General features: G+C 46.6%; 1 protein-coding gene across 2 annotated transcripts in view; it reads left to right on the plus strand.

Annotated features, from left to right (window-relative positions):
* The window catches only part of LOC139582519 (zinc finger protein DPF3-like), a 58,349-nt gene extending 43,003 nt beyond the window's left edge, over window positions 1-15,346 (plus strand). The window contains exons 6-12 of one of the 2 annotated variants that reach the window (XM_071412598.1): window positions 2,247-2,319; window positions 2,954-2,995; window positions 5,847-6,005; window positions 6,926-7,054; window positions 8,718-8,830; window positions 10,686-10,767; window positions 13,229-15,346. In XM_071412598.1, the coding sequence (XP_071268699.1) occupies window positions 2,247-2,319; window positions 2,954-2,995; window positions 5,847-6,005; window positions 6,926-7,054; window positions 8,718-8,830; window positions 10,686-10,767; window positions 13,229-13,296 (666 nt within the window). In that variant the 3' untranslated portion in view covers window positions 13,297-15,346. The remainder of the gene's footprint in view (window positions 1-2,246; window positions 2,320-2,953; window positions 2,996-5,846; window positions 6,006-6,925; window positions 7,055-8,717; window positions 8,831-10,685; window positions 10,768-13,228) is intronic. The other variant, XM_071412599.1, reaches the window with a different exon arrangement.
* The last annotated feature ends 2,101 nt before the right edge of the window (window positions 15,347-17,447 follow it).

Below are 17,447 nucleotides of genomic sequence, written 5' to 3' on the forward strand. Positions count from 1 at the left end.
AACTGTCCTGTTCTGAGGGGGGTAACTGTCCTGTTCTGAGGGGGGTAACTGTCCTGTTCTGAGGGGGGCCAGTGTCCTGCTCTGAGGGGGGCCAGTGTCCTGCTCTGAGGGGGGTAACTGTCCTGTTCTGAGGGGGGTAACTGTCCTGTTCTGAGGGGGGCCAGTGTCCTGCTCTGAGGAGGGCCAGTGTCCTGCTCTGAGGGGGGCCAGTGTCGTGCTCTGAGGGGGGCCAGTGTCCTGCTCTGAGGAGGGCCAGTGTCCTGCTCTGAGGGGGGCCAGTGTCCTGCTCTGAGAAGGGCCAGTGTCCTGCTCTGAGGGGGGCCAGTGTCGTGCTCTGAGGGGGGCCAGTGTCCTGCTCTGAGGGGGGCCAGTGTCGTGCTCTGAGGGGGACCAGTGTCCTGCTCTGAGGGGGGCCAGTGTCCTGCTCTGAGAAGGGCCAGTGTCCTGCTCTGAGGGGGGCCAGTGTCGTGCTCTGAGGGGGTTAACTGTCCTGTTCTGAGAGTGGCCAGTGTCGTGCTCTGAGGAGGGCCAGTGTCCTGCTCTGAGGGGGCCAGTGTCCTGCTCTGAGGAGGGCCAGTGTCGTGCTCTGAGGGGGACCAGTGTCGTGCTCTGAGGGGGTTAACTGTCCTGTTCTGAGGGTGGCCAGTGTCGTGCTCTGAGGGGGGCCAGTGTCGTGCTCTGAGGGGGGCCAGTGCCGTGCTCTGAGGGGGGCCAGTGTCCTGCTCTGAGGGGGGCCAGTGTCCTGCTCTGAGGAGGGCCAGTGTCCTGCTCTGAGGGGGGCCAGTGTCCTGCTCTGAGGAGGGCCAGTGTCCTGCTCTGAGGGGGGCCAGTGTCGTGCTCTGAGGGGGGCCAGTGTCGTGCTCTGAGGGGGGCCAGTGTCCTGCTCTGAGGGGGACCAGTGTCCTGCTCTGAGGGGGACCAGTGTCCTGCTCTGAGGGGGACCAGTGTCGTGCTCTGAGGGGGGCCAGTGTCGTGCTCTGAGGGGGACCAGTGTCCTGCTCTGAGGGGGGCCAGTGTCCTGCTCTGAGAAGGGCCAGTGTCCTGCTCTGAGGGGGGCCAGTGTCGTGCTCTGAGGGGGTTAACTGTCCTGTTCTGAGAGTGGCCAGTGTCGTGCTCTGAGGAGGGCCAGTGTCCTGCTCTGAGGGGGCCAGTGTCCTGCTCTGAGGAGGGCCAGTGTCCTGCTCTGAGGGGGACCAGTGTCGTGCTCTGAGGGGGTTAACTGTCCTGTTCTGAGGGTGGCCAGTGTCGTGCTCTGAGGGGGGCCAGTGTCGTGCTCTGAGGGGGGCCAGTGTCGTGCTCTGAGGGGGGCCAGTGTCCTGCTCTGAGGGGGGCCAGTGTCCTGCTCTGAGGAGGGCCAGTGTCCTGCTCTGAGGGGGGCCAGTGTCCTGCTCTGAGGAGGTTCAGTGTCCTGCTCTGAGGGGGGCCAGTGTCGTGCTCTGAGGGGGGCCAGTGTCGTGCTCTGAGGGGGGCCAGTGTCCTGCTCTGAGGGGGACCAGTGTCCTGCTCTGAGGGGGACCAGTGTCCTGCTCTGAGGGGGACCAGTGTCGTGCTCTGAGGGGGGCCAGTGTCCGTGCTCTGAGGATGGCCAGTGTCGTGCTCTGAGGGGGGCCAGTGTCGTGCTCTGAGGGGGACCAGTGTCGTGCTCTGAGGGGGACCAGTGTCCTGTTCTGAGGGGGGCCAGTGTCGTGCTCTGAGGGGGACCAGTGTCCTGCTCTGAGGAGGGCCAGTGTCCTGCTCTGAGGGGGACCAGTGTCGTGCTCTGAGGGGGGCCAGTGTCCTTCTCTGAGGGGGACCAGTGTCCTGCTCTGAGGGGGACCAGTGTCCTGCTCTGAGGGGGACCAGTGTCCTGCTCTGAGGGGGGCCAGTGTCCTGCTCTGAGGGGGACCAGTGTCCTGCTCTGAGGGGGACCAGTGTCCTGCTCTGAGGGGGGCCAGTGTCCTGCTCTGAGGGGGACCAGTTTCGTGCTCTGAGGGGGACCAGTGTCGTGCTCTGAGGGGGACCAGTGTCGTGCTCTGAGGGGGACCAGTGTCGTGCTCTGAGGGGGACCAGTGTCCTGCTCTGAGGGGGACCAGTGTCGTGCGTTGCTTCCAGATGTAGCGGTAGAGACGTAGGAAGTTCACATTATTAAAAAGGTATAGTCGAGGGCATTCTCACGAGACTTCTAGAGAATCCGTCGTAGTGTGAAAAGGATTTAAGAATGCGGGAGGGTTCCTATTGTGAATGTTCCTGTTGTTCTCTCTCCACAGGGCCGAGGATCCAGCCGCAGGCGGGCGGAGGCTGTGTCCAACGACGACGTGGATAAACCTTACGTCTGTGACAGTAAGACAACAGCAAACTCCCAGACGGCTCCTATATTTCTGTACAAGTAATACAGTTAAAAACATTGTCACGTTAATAACGTTAATAACACATGACCTGAGAAGCTCATCTGAATATTCATGTGTAGACACAGTTTGAGTCCTTTTTTTGGTTTGTTTTATTTGTTAGGTCTCAATATTCTATATATTTTTGTACTTATCTAAAGGTGAAGGCGTGTCTGTATCTGAACATTAGCAGCTGCCTAAGATAGTTTCAGATCAATAACCTTATTTTGCTTTCATTGGGATGAGAGCAACTCTCTTCCGTCCCTCTAGAATGGAGATAGCCGAGTATGTGGATAGTCCAGCTAGCATGTCGGACGTTAGCATAGCATGTCGGACGTTAGCATAGCATATCGGACGTTAGCATAGCATGTCGGACGTTAGCATAGCATGTCGGACGTTAGCATAGCATATCGGACGTTAGCATAGCATGCTACTTCTACTTAAAGGAAAACATCAGAGAAACTCCTGCTCATGTCATTAGATATTATAGCCTCTTTGAATGAAACTCACTCTCATTTTTTCTTTTTTTTCTTTTTCTTTCATTTTTCTTTTTCTCTCATTTGCTTTTATGTCTCCTCTGTTCCTTCCAGACAGATACAAACAAAAGCATAACTCAAAAACTGCTGACTCAGGTATATGGACTTGTCGCTATCTTTTCTCTGTCTGGCTTCTCTGACGACAAGATCAGGGGCTACTGGTGCTGCTACTGGGGCTGATGTGGAGGTGCTACTGGGGGTGCTACTGGGGCTGCTACTGGGGCTGGTGCTGCTACTGGGGCTGCTACTGGGGCTGATGTGGGGGTGCTACTGGGGCTGCTACTGGGGCTGGTGCTGCTACTGGGGCTGCTACTGGGGCTGGTGCTGCTACTGGGGCTGCTACTGGGGCTGATGTGGGGGTGCTACTGGGGCTGCTACTGGGGCTGCTACTGGGGCTGGTGCTGCTACTGGGGCTGCTACTGGGGCTGATGTGGGGGTGCTACTGGTGCTGCTACTGGGGCTGGTGCTGCTACTGGGGCTGCTACTGGGGCTGCTACTGAGGCTGATGCTGGGGATGATACTGGGGCTGCTGCTACTGGGGCTGCTGATTCTGGGGCTGCTGTTGGGGGTGCTGCTGGAGCTGGAGCTGCTGCTGGGGCTGCTACTGGGGCTGCTACTGGGGCTGCTGCTACTGGGGCTGCTACCTGGGCTGCTACTGGGGCTGCTGCTACTGGGGCTGCTACCTGGGCTGCTACTGGGGCTGCTACTGGGGCTGCTACTGGGGCTGCTACCTGGGCTGCTACTGGGGCTGCTGCTGGGGCTGCTGCTGGGGTTGGGTTGAGCTAGCCTGGGTCGCGTTCAGATGGGTACAACGTTACAGGACGTATATTTAGTAGAACAGACATGAATCTAAGTCATATAGAATAGGGAATAATGTCAGCTCTATACAGTCGATTTCTATGTTGCACCGTCCTGAATGCGACCCTGCTTGGCTTTTTGTTTTTCTTTCTACTAACAATAGGATTGGCTAAAGCATAAAGGCGTCTGGCTTCCATGCTACGTTTGAGCTAAACCAATATTTATCGCTATTGTGCTTTGTATTTGCATAAGCATTGATTCTTAATTTCCAAGACCAAAGCAAGCTTGCATGGCACTAACAGAACTCTACAGTTATCCGCTGGTTTGTTATCAAGTTGCCGGGGAAGAATGATCTTTGAGCATCAGCTGAGCTAACGTATGTTTCTGTAGCGTTGTAACAATGTTGTCACTGCGGGTTTCTGGGTATCGCAGACAACCTAACCTGCTGTCACTGCGATGTTACCAAACAAACCTAACCTGCTGTCACTGCGATGTTACCAAACAAACCTAACCTGCTGTCACTGCGATGTTACCAAACAAACCTAACCTGCTGTCACTGCGATGTTACCAAACAAACCTAACCTGCTGTCACTGCGATGTTACCAAACAAACCTAACCTGATGTCACTGCGATGTTACCAAACAAACCTAACTGGCTGTCACTGCGATGTTACCAAACAAACCTAACCTGCTGTCACTGCGATGTTACCAAACAAACCTAACCTGCTGTCACTGCGATGTTACCAAACAAACCTAACCTGCTGTCACTGCGATGTTACCAAACAAACCTAACCTGCTGTCACTGCGATGTTACCAAACAAACCTAACCTGCTGTCACTGCGATGTTACCAAACAAACCTAACCTGCTGTCACTGCGATGTTACCAAACAAACCTAACCTGCTGTCACTGCGATGTTACCAAACAAACCTAACCTGCTGTCACTGCGATGTTACCAAACAAACCTAACCTGCTGTCACTGCGATGTTACCAAACAAACCTAACCTGCTGTCACTGCGATGTTACCAAACAAACCTAACCTGCTGTCACTGCGATGTTACCAAACAAACCTAACCTGCTGTCACTGCGACGTTACCAAACAAACCTAACCTGCTGTCACTGCGACGTTACCAAACAAACCTAACCTGCTGTCACTGCGACGTTACCAAACAAACCTAACCTGCTGTCACTGCGATGTTACCAAACAAACCTAACCTGCTGTCACTGCGATGTTACCAAACAAACCTAACCTGCTGTCACTGCGATGTTACCAAACAAACCTAACCTGCTGTCACTGCGATGTTACCAAACAAACCTAACCTGCTGTCACTGCGATGTTACCAAACAAACCTAACCTGCTGTCACTGCGATGTTACCAAACAAACCTAACCTGCTGTCACTGCGATGTTACATTCTAAACAGAGGGTTTTTAGAGTGTCCACGTCGTTTCTTTTACGATGGCTACAGAATGTGTTGGAGTACTAAGGCTGTGTCTCTTCCCAGGGACGACATTCATAGAGACTTTATTAATAGAAGTGATCATAGGCTACTATCCTAGCAGGAATGTGCAGCTAAATGACTTCTCTAGTGTTGTTGTTAGTTAGACAATCAGACATCTCAATGCCTTCAGATGTCTTTTGGAAGAAAATTCCCTGCTCAACAAACCATTTAGTACTGTGTCAACGGTTGGTCCTTTGCCTTGAGAGCTGGGGCGTGTTCAGTAGTGCACACAGTAGCAAAACGTTTTGGAACAGAAACAGAGAGTTCGTTATTGGACTCGGTCAGTTAGAACCTCAGCTTTTCTCTCTGGTTTAAAACATTTTCTCATGTTTCTGTGGTTCTAATGTATTCTAATGCTTCCGTGTTCTGTGGTACTAATGTATTCTAATGCTTCTGTGTTCTGTGGTTCTAATATATTCTAATGCTTCTGTGTTCTGTGGTTCTAATGTATTCTAATGCTTCTGTGTTCTGTGGTTCTAATGTATTCTAATGCTTCTGTGTTCTGTGGTTCTAATGTATTCTAATGCTTCTGTGTTCTGTGGTTCTAATGTATTCTAATGCTTCTGTGTTCTGTGGTTCTAATGTATTCTAATGCTTCTGTGCTCTGTGGTTCTAATGTATTCTAATGCTTCTGTGTTCTGTGGTTCTACAGTCTGTGGGAAGCGCTATAAGAACCGCCCAGGTCTGAGCTACCACTACGCACACACACACCTGGCGGAGGAGGAGGGAGAGGAGAGGGAGGAGAGGGAGGAAGAGATGCCACCGTCCCCACCACCACACCGACCAGACCCAGACCCCGACAACCACAAACGTAAGAGACGACTGTGTGATCTGGGTTTTAAACTAGTAGTAGTACAGGGTTATAAAGGTTGGTGATGAAACCATCTTATAACAGCTCTTACAGCTTACTGTATATGTGTTGCTAGTCCTCTGTGGACTAAACTGAACGACACAGTCAGCATCACAATAGAACTGCATTATGGGTAATGATTAACACTGTAGCTTTTGAGATGCCGCCTCAAATAGCATCTTTAGGACTTCTCCTCAAGCGTCTCATCTCCATTTACGTTCTTGCCAACTCCGTTAATGTCATTATCAAGTCAAGGAGAAGAAACAGACTGGCACCTGGTGACATTATCAAGTCAAGGAGAAGAAACAGACTGGCACCTGGTGACATTATCAAGTCAATGAGAAGAAACAGACTGGCACCTGGTGTCATTATTAAGTCAAGGAGAAGAAACAGACTGGCACCTGGTGTCATTATCAAGTCAAGGAGAAGAAACAGACTGGCACCTGGTGACATTATCAAGTCAAGGAGAAGAAAGAGACTGGCACCTGGTGACATTATCAAGTCAATGAGAAGAAACAGACTGGCACCCGGTGTCATTATTAAGTCAAGGAGAAGAAACAGACTGGCACCTGGTGTCATTATCAAGTCAATGAGAAGAAACAGACTGGCACCTGGTGTCATTATCAAGTCAAGGAGAAGAAACAGACTGGCACCTGGTGTCATTATCAAGTCAATGAGAAGAAACAGACTGGCACCTGGTGTCATTATCAAGTCCAGGAGAAGAAACAGACTGGCACCTGGTGTCATTATCAAGTCCAGGAGAAGAAACAGACTGGCACCTGGTGTCATTATCAAGTCAAGGAGAAGAAACAGACTGGCACCTGGTGTCATTATCAAGTCCAGGCGACTTCTTCTCTCACACCTGTCTTCTCCCTCCACAGCTCAGAGGGCGGCAGACGGCTCCATCATCCCTAACGACTACTGTGACTTCTGTCTGGGAGACTCTGACTCCAACAGGAAGACTGGCCAGGCTGAGGAGCTGGTGTCCTGCTCTGACTGCGGCCGCTCCGGTGAGTAGACTGCACTATAGACTGCGCTATAGACTGCACTATAGACTGCACTATAGACTGTACTACAGACTGCACTACAGACTGCACTATAGACTATACTATAGACTGTACTGTAGACTGTACTACAGACTGCTCTACAGACTGTACTATAGACTGTACTGTAGACTGTACTACAGACTGCTCTACAGACTGTACTATAGACTGTACTGTAGACTGTACTACAGACTGCTCTACAGACTGTACTATAGACTGTACTGTAGACTGTACTATAGACTGTACTATAAACTGCACTATAGACTGTACTGTAGACTGTACTATAGACTGTACTATAGACTGTACTATAGACTGTACTATAGACTGTACTGTAGACTGTACTATAGACTGTACTATAGACTGTACTGTAGACTGTACTACAGACTGCACTACTGCGTGTCTCTGGTTCAGCAGAGCTGTACGTACTGTAGACTGCACTACTGCGTGTCTCTGGTTCAGCAGAGCTGTGCGTACTGTAGGAAGGCCAAGCAGCGTCCTTCATGACTAGAGATGACCCACACTTTATAACTTAAACTGTAAATATATTCTTCTAATATTTCACAATGTATTATTCCCAAGGATGAGTTCAGTCTAGTAATATTAGTGAGAGATAATTAAATCACAAAATAGCAGTACACCAATGCTGTATCCCACTGTATTTTCTCTGTCCGGTAGCGAACAGTGAGGACACAAAGTCTCGTTAGATAGGTCTGAAATTGACATCATTGACATCCCATTGACATCCCATTGACATCTCATTGACATCCCATTGACATCCCATTGACATCTCATTGACATCCCATTGACAGTCATTGACATCCCATTGACATCCCATTGACATCCCATTGACATCCCATTGACACTCTGATGAGAACTATGAATGGGTAACGTTTGTTATTGTTACTGACAACACCACTATGGAAAATTACATTTACATTACATTTTAGTCATTTAGCAGACGCTCTTATCCAGAGCGACTTACAGTAGAGTGCATACATTTTTATGACATTTTTTTATTTTTTATTTTTTTGTATTTTTTTTTATACATACTGAGACAAGGATATCCCTACCGGCCAAACCCTCCCTACCGGCCAAACCCTCCCTAACCCGGACGACGCTATGCCAATTGTGCGTCGCCCCACGGATCTCCCGGTTGCGGCCGGCTGCGACAGAGGCTGGGCGCGAACCCAGAGACTCTGGTGGCGCAGCTAGCACTGCGATGCAGTGCCCTAGACCACTGCGCCACCCGGGAGGAACACAGTAAAACACACAAAATGTAGGACAAGTCACAAGTCTGCTGTATCTCAGTCAGCAGAAACCTGGTTGTACAGTTAACCATGGTCCTTTTTACTATAGTGTGACTTTAGCCACAACTTGTCATGATTTATGAATGACCTACCTATCTCTGAGGAGACAGGCAGCAACTGGATACCTGTTTTATTCATTTAACATCTACAGTATCTAGTTTATTCACCGTTATTGGAGTTTATAAAAACAATCGCAGATGTTGTCTTTCTGTGTTGAGTTGCGATGTAAATGAGGCGTCCTCCCTCCCTCCCTCCCTCCCTCCCTCCCTCCCTCCCTCCCTCCCTCCCTCCCTCCCTCCCTCCCTCCCTCCCTCCCTCCCCAGGCCACCCTACCTGTCTGCAGTTCACAGACAACATGATGACGGCGGTGAAGACCTACCAGTGGCAGTGCATCGAGTGCAAGTCCTGCAGTCTCTGCGGCACCTCCGAGAACGACGTAAGGGCTTTGAATAAGTGTTTCTAGACCGTGGCCTGTATTCTGAAACTCTTTCATCTGGCCCCAGAAGATTCCTTTAGACTATCTCCTACAACTACCTAGCCTGTAGGCTTTAGCTCAGTGGGCTACCATTGTCTTGAAAGGCATTTCTGTAAATTCACAGTGGAAAGGATTTAACATTATGTCAGTTGTATTTTGTCAGTGATGTGGCATTGTCTCAGTTACCACGTTGTCTCAGTTACCACGTTGTCTCAGTTACCACGTTGTCTTAGTTACCGCGTTGTCTCAGTTACCACGTTGTCTCAGTTACCACGTTGTCTCAGTTACCGCGTTGTCTCAGTTACCGCGTTGTCTCAGTTACCGCATTGTCTCAGTTACCGCATTGTCTCAGTTACCACGTTGTCTCAGTTACCACGTTGTCTCAGTTACCACGTTGTCTCAGTTACCACGTTGTCTCAGTTCCCGCTTTGTCTCAATAACCGCGTTGTCTCAGTTACCGCATTGTCTCAGTTACCACGTTGTCTCAGTTACCACGTTGTCTCAGTTACCACGTTGTCTCAGTTACCGCGTTGTCTCAGTTCCCGCTTTGTCTCAATAACCGCGTTGTCTCAGTTACCGCGTTGTCTCAGTTACCGCGTTGTCTCAGTTACCACGTTGTCTCAGTTACCAGTTACCGCGTTGTCTCAGTTACCACGTTGTCTCAGTTACCGCGTTGTCTCAGTTACCACGTTGTCTTAGTTACCACGTTGTCTCAGTTACCGCATTGTCTTAGTTACCGCGTTGTCTCAGTTACCACGTTGTCTTAGTTACCACATTGTCTCAGTTACCACGTTGTCTCAGTTACCACGTTGTCTCAGTTACCACGTTGTCTCAGTTACCGCGTTGTCTCAGTTACCGTGTTGTCTCAGTTACCGCGTTGTCTCAGTTGCCGCGTTGTCTCAGTTACCACGTTGTCTCAGTTGCCGCGTTGTCTCAGTTACCACGTTGTCTCAGTTACCACGTTGTCTCAGTTACTACGTTGTCTCAGTTACCGTGTTGTCTCAGTTACCGCGTTGTCTCAGTTGCCGCGTTGTCTCAGTTACCACGTTGTCTCAGTTGCCGCGTTGTCTCAGTTACCACGTTGTCTCAGTTACCACGTTGTCTCAGTTACCACGTTGTCTCAGTTACCGTGTTGTCTCAGTTACCACGTTGTCTCAGTTACCGTGTTGTCTCAGTTACCACGTTGTCTCAGTTACCGTGTTGTCTCAGTTACCACGTTGTCTCAGTTACCGCGTTGTCTCAGTTAGCACGTTGTCTCAGTTACCACGTTGTCTCAGTTACCGCGTTGTCTCAGTTAGCACGTTGTCTCAGTTACCACGTTGTCTCAGTTAGCACGTTGTCTCAGTTACCACGTTGTCTCAGTTACCACGTTGTCTCAGTTACCAGTTACCACGTTGTCTCAGTTAGCACGTTGTCTCAGTTACCACGTTGTCTCAGTTACCGCGTTGTCTCAGTTACCACGTTGTCTCAGTTACCACGTTGTCTCAGTTACCAGTTACCAGTTACCACGTTGTCTCAGTTACCACGTTGTCTCAGTTACCACGTTGTCTCAGTTACCACGTTGTCTCAGTTACCACGTTGTGTCAGTTACCACGTTGTCTCAGTTACCACGTTGTGTCAGTTACCAGTTACCAGTTACCACGTTGTCTCAGTTACCACGTTGTCTCAGTTACCACGTTGTGTCAGTTACCAGTTACCACGTTGTCTCAGTTACCACGTTGTCTCAGTTACCACGTTGTCTCAGTTACCACGTTGTGTCAGTTACTACTGTCTTGAGAAGTGAGTTAACATTGTGACGTTATCTCTGTGTCTGTAGGACCAGCTGTTGTTCTGTGACGACTGTGACAGAGGATACCACATGTACTGTCTGAAGCCCCCCATGACCAAACCTCCTGAGGGTAAGACTGAGTTATACTGTATATAGTATAGTCCACTGAGTTATACTGTATATAGTATAGTCCACTGAGTTATACTGCATATAGTATAGACCACTGAGTTATACTGTATATAGTATAGTCCACTGAGTTATACTGTATTCTTAGTACCAATCAATCTGGTTTTAGATCTAAACACAGTACCACATCGGCCACTATGCTTGTTGTAAATGATATTGCAAATGCCTTAGACGATAGAAAGCACTGTGCTGCGTTGTTTGTAGATTTGTCAAAAGCTTTTGACACTGTAGACCATGCTATCCTGTTGAGTAAGCTGTCATCTATAGGACTGGGCACTGATGCCTGCCGATGGTTTTATGACTATCTTAAAGATAGAACTCAAGCCGTCATGGTCGATGGGGTCAAGTCTGACCCCTTACAGTTACTTAAAGGGGTCCCTCAGGGTTCAATAATTGGCCCACTATTGTTCTCACTTTATATAAACAACATTGGTGATGATGTCAGATATTGTAAATTCCATTTATATGCAGATGACACAGTGATGTACTCTATTGCTCCAACAGCGGACCAAGCTTTAATGCAGTTGGAGTCTGATTTTAGGATACTACAGGGGTCTCTTTTACAGCTTAAACTTGTTTTAAACGCTAAGAAAACAAATGTCATGTTTTTTTCTAGGTCTAAACTCTCAGTTAGAAACACGTTTGTAATCACTAGCTTGGATGGTACTCAAATCAATAAGGTCTCTGCATATAAATACTTAGGGGTATGGTTAGATGATAGGCTTTCTTTTAAAAAACATGTTACTGAATTGGGAAAAAAGCTCAAATTCAAGATAGGATTCCTTTACAGAAACAGGGCTTGTCTGTCCTCTGTAAATAGGAAAAAAATTGTGCAGGCTACTTTTATGTCCGTTTTAGATTATGGTGATATTATCTATATGCATGCATCGGCAAACACATTAAAACCATTGGATGCTATTTACCATTGTGCACTCAGATTTATCACGGGTGATAGTTACAGAACTCATCACTGTATCCTATATCAACATGTGGGTTGGGTCTCTCTATCTGTGAGGCGAGAGCAACATGCTCTCTTGTTTATTTATAAAGCACTTCTTTTAAAACTACCTCCATATATATCATCATTAATTTCCACAAGATGTACTAATTTTAAAACCAGATCACAGATGTGGATTACATTAGAGACTCCTGCGGTCTCCACAGAGTTGGGTAGGACTGCCTTCAGTTCCTTTGCACCTTATTCATGGAACAAACTGCAGATCCAACTTAAGTTAGACACTGGTGTCCCTTGCCCATTTTAAAATGCTTATGGAGGATCAATATGATGTTGTCTGTGATTGTTTCTGTTGAATTGTGTATGTTTTGAAATGTTCTTGTCTGTATGTCTAAAACTGTACATGTCAACATGTTTACACAGGGCACAGCCGTAAAAGAGATCCAGGTCTCAGTCTGTTTTCCCTGTTAAAATAAAGATTTAAAAAAAAAAATATATATATATATATATATATATATAGTATAGACCACTGAGTTATACTGTATATAGTATAGTCCACTGAGTTATACTGTATATAGTATAGTCCACTGAGTTATACTGTATATAGTATAGACCACTGAGTTATACTGTATATAGTATAGTCCACTGAGTTATACTGTATAATATATAAATAATAGACACCCTCCTAGGGTATGATAACTCAGAGTACTTACTACACAGAGCTCTTAAAGCTTACAATTGGCTCGTTCGTCCCCCCTCCTCTACCCTGTAACTATTCCCCAGGTCGTTGCTGTAAATGAGAACGTGTTCTCAGTCAACTTACCTGGTTAAATAAGGGTTAAATGAATTCAATTAAATTAAAACTGGAATCCTTAATGGTGAAACTGCCACGTCCGTTTGCAATATCACTACGGGAAAGAAGTTACTGCCAACAACAAACACAGTTAATGTTTTCACTCTGACATCATTACACGTTTGATAAAACAGCAGAATATATTTTTACCACATTGGGGCGACGCTTTTCACTTCCGCTTCATCAACCAAATAAAAAATAACCACGGCCATGGGGCAGACAGTGGCGCTGTTTCCCCTGCTGCGGATTCCACCTTTAACCTCTACGGTCTAGATATTACAGAGTTACATAGAGTTACTGACCAAGCCTCCCGAAGGTAAGACCACTGAATGTTATAGTTTACATGATAAAGACCTGAAGGTAAGGCCGTACCACAGAGCACACATGGCGGCTCAGTGATAATCTCTTTTGACTTACGTGTGTACCGTGAGACTTTGAGTGTGGCTTGTGAAACAGAGAGATCCTGAACAATGTTTTTAAACTTCAGACATTACACAGAGGTACAGCACATCACTTAGAAGCTCTGAAAATAACACAATCCACACCAACAAGATCACCTGTCTCTCTCTCTCTCTCTCTCTCTGTCTCTCTCTCTAGGGAGCTGGAGCTGTCACATGTGTTTGGATCTGTTGAAGGACAAGGCATCAGCCTATGAAGAGCCATAGCGTCTCACACACACACACACACACACACACACACACACACACACACACACACACACACACACACACACACACACACACACACACACACACACACACACACACACACACACACACACACACACACACACACACACACACACACACAATGGATTTACAGGCTCAGGGTGCATATTCAGTCTCATCTCGTTCAGTTTCTATCTTAAGGACTATCCTCTACCTCTGAAGTTGAAACAATGTCGTGATGTGGATTATAAAAACCACAAAGAAAATCGTCAAATAGTAATCTTTGCTACACAGTGTTTGACACTATGCTGTTCTACCATGTAGTCTCTTCTGACTGTTAGCTCGCTAGAGATGTTTGTGCTGAGGTCAAAAATGCATTATGTACCGGAAACAAGGAGAATTTATGTCTGTTTGTTTAAATTTCAGTTTCCAGTCCTCGCTTTGTTAAGATTTCACAGTGACGTTCTTTCATATTGCACCAAGACATATTTGCATATTTGAAATAGCGTTACTCACAGGACTTATCAAGCATCCTTTAATTCATTGCAGCCATTATTTAATTTCAGTTGGATCTTTGCCAGGTTTGTGGTTACTAGGATACATAAAAGTACCTCATGACAATGATCTAAACCGTTATTCATTTAAAACGGGTCTTATTTATACATTTCTGGTTATTGTGACTGTTGGATGGATGCTTTTGTTTGTAAAAAAGAAGCAACACAATATGGTGGTAATCCCACTCCATTTCCCCAGTTCTGGTAGATTATGTTGCGCTCTCTGTTAATGTGTTACCATACAAGAGAGTTTACATGCTGTTCAGTGATATTTTGTAGATCGATGTAGGAAACTGGTAAAGGGCTTTATACATAGACCATAGAGAGAAACATGGACCCCTGGACTTTCCCCAATTTAATTGAATTGTCTTTTTTTTTTTTGTCAACGATCTACACAAATTACTCTTTAATTTAAAAGTGGAAGAAAAAAAATCTAACATTTGTGTAAAAAAATGAAAAATAGAAGCAAAAAGATAATCTTGATTACACAAGTATTCAACCCCTTAAATCAATACATGTTAGAATCACCTTTGGCAGCGATTACAGAGTCTTTCTGGGTAAGTCTCTTAAGAGCTTTACACACATGGATTGTACAATATTTGCACATTATAGAAGAAAAAAATTCAAGCTCTAAAGTTGGTTGGTGATCATTGCTAGACAACCATTTTCAAGTTTTGCCATACATTTTCAAGACGATTTAAGTCAAAACTGTAACTAAGCCACACGGGAACATTCAATGTCGTTTTGGTATGCAACTCCAGTGTATATTTGGCCTTGTGTTTTAGGTTTATAGTCCTGCTGAAAAAGAAGACTGAACCAGGTTTTCCTCTTGGATTTTGCCATTTCTTTTTATCCTAAAAAAACTCCCTAGTTCTTGCTGATGACAAGCATACCCATAACAGGATGCAGCCACCACTATGCTTGAAAATGGTACTCAGTGATGTGTTGTGTTGGATTTGCCCCAAACATAAAGCTTTGTATTCAATACATAAAGTTAATTTCTTTGCCACATTTTTTTGCAGTATTACTTTAGTGCCTTGTTGCAAACAGGATGCATGTTTTGGAATATTTATATTCTGTACAGGCTTCCTTCTTTTCCATCTGTCAGTGAGGTTAGTATTATGGAGTGACTACACTGTTGTTTATCCATCCACAGTTTTCTCCTATCACAGCCATTAAACTCTGTAGCTGTTTTAAGGTCACCAATGGCCTCATGGTGAAATCCCTGAGCGGTTTTCTTCCTCTCCGGCAACAGAGTTAAGGTAAGAAACTGAGTAATGAAAGACGCCTGTATCTTTGTAGTGACAGGCTGTAATGATACACCATTCAAAGTGTAATTACCAATAAGTGTCCTTCTTTGCGAGGCATTGGAAAACCTCCCTGGTCTTTGTGGTTGAATCTGTGTTTTAAATTCACTGCTCGAATGAGGGGTCTTACAATTATCTGTACATGTGGAGTATGAGGTAGTCATTAAAAATTCATGTTAAACAATATTATTGCACACAGAGTGAGTCCATGCAACTTATTATGTCACTTGTTAAGCAAAATTTTACTCCTGAACTTATTTAGGCTTACCATAACAAAAGGGTTGAATACTTATATACTCAAGATATTTCAGCGTTTCATTTTTTATTGATTTGTCGAAATATCTAAAAACATAATTCAAATCAAATCAAATTTTATTAGTCACATACACATGGTTAGCAGATGTTAATGCGAGTGTAGCGAAATGCTTGTGCTTCTAGTTCCGACAATGCAGTAATAACCAACAGTAATCTAACCTAACAATTCCACACTACTACCTTACACACACACACAAGTGTAAGGGATAAAGAATATGTACATAAAGATATATGGATGAGTGGTGGTACAGAACGGCATGGCAGATGCAGTAGATGGTATAGAGTACGGTATATACATATGAGATGAGTACTGTAGGGTATGTAAACATAAAGTGGCATAGTTTAAAGTGGCTAGTGGTACATGTATTGCATAAAGATGGCAAGATGCAGTAGATGATATAGAGTACAGTATATATACATATGAGATGGGTAATGTAGGGTATGTAAACATTGTATTAAGTGGCATTGCTTAAAGTGGCTAGTGGTACATTTTTACATAATTTCCATCAATTCCCATTTTTAAAGTGGCTGGAGTTGAGTCAGTATGTTGGCAGCGGCCGCTAAATGTTAGTGGTGGCTGTTTAACAGTCTGATGGCCTTGAGATAGAAGCTGTTTTTCAGTCTCTCGGTCCCTGCTTTGATGCACCTGTACTGACCTCGCCTTCTGGATGATAGCGGGGTGAACAGGCAGTGGCTTGGGTGGTTGTTGTCCTTGATGATCTTTATGGCCTTCCTGTGACATCGGGTGGTGTAGGTGTCCTGGAGGGCAGGTAGTTTGCCCCTGGTGATGCGTTCTGCAGACCTCACTACCCTCTGGAAAGCCTTACGGTTGTGGGCGGAGCAGTTGCCGTACCAGGCGGTGATACAGCCCGACAGGATGCTCTCGATTGTGCATCTGTAGAAGTTTGTGAGTGCTTTTGGTGACAAGCCGAATTTCTTCAGCCTCCTGAGGTTGAAGAGGCGCTGCTGCGCCTTCTTCACAACGCTGTCTGTGTGGGTGGACCAGTTCAGTTTGTCCGTGATGTGTACACCGAGGAACTTAAAACTTTCCACCTTCTCCACTACTGACCCGTCGATGTGGATAGGGGGGTGGTCCCTCTGCTGTTTCCTGAAGTCCACAATCATCTCCTTTGTTTTGTTGACGTTGAGTATGAGGTTATTTTCCTGACACCACACTCCGAGGGCCCTCACCTCCTCCCTGTAGGCCGTCTCGTCGTTGTTGGTGATCAAGCCTACCACTGTAGTGTCATCCGCAAACTTGATGATTGAGTTGGAGGCGTGCATGGCCACGCAGTCGTGGGTGAACAGGGAGTACAGGAGAGGGCTCAGAACGCACCCTTGTGGGGCCCCAGTGTTGAGGATCAGCGGGGTGGAGATGTTGTTACCTACCCTCACCACCTGGGGGCGGCCCGTCAGGAAGTCCAGGACCCAGTTGCACAGGGCGGGGTCGAGACCCAGGGTCTCGAGCTTGATGACGAGTTTGGAGGGTACTATGGTGTTAAATGCTGAGCTGTAATCGATGAACAGCATTCTCACATGGGTATTCCTCTTGTCCAGATGGGTTAGGGCAGTGTGCAGTGTGGTTGCGATTGCGTCGTCTGTGGACCTATTGGGTCGGTAAGCAAATTGGAGTGGGTCTAGGGTGTCCGGTAGGGTGGAGGTGATATGGTCCTTGACTAGTCTCTCAAAGCACTTCATGATGACGGAAGTGAGTGCTACGGGGCGGTAGTCGTTTAGCTCAGTTACCTTAGCTTTCTTGGGAACAGGAACAATGGTGGCCCTCTTGAAGCATGTGGGAACAGCAGACTGGGATAAGGATTGATTGAATATGTCCGTAAACACACCAGCCAGCTGGTCTGCGCATGCTCTGAGGACGCGGCTGGGAATGCCGTCTGGGCCTGCAGCCTTGCGAGGGTTAACACGTTTAAATGTTTTACTCACCTCGGCTGCAGTGAAGGAGAGCCCGCAGGTT

The sequence above is a fragment of the Salvelinus alpinus genome, chromosome 8, assembly GCF_045679555.1.
Source record: "Salvelinus alpinus chromosome 8, SLU_Salpinus.1, whole genome shotgun sequence".
Taxonomy (NCBI): domain Eukaryota; kingdom Metazoa; phylum Chordata; class Actinopteri; order Salmoniformes; family Salmonidae; genus Salvelinus; species Salvelinus alpinus.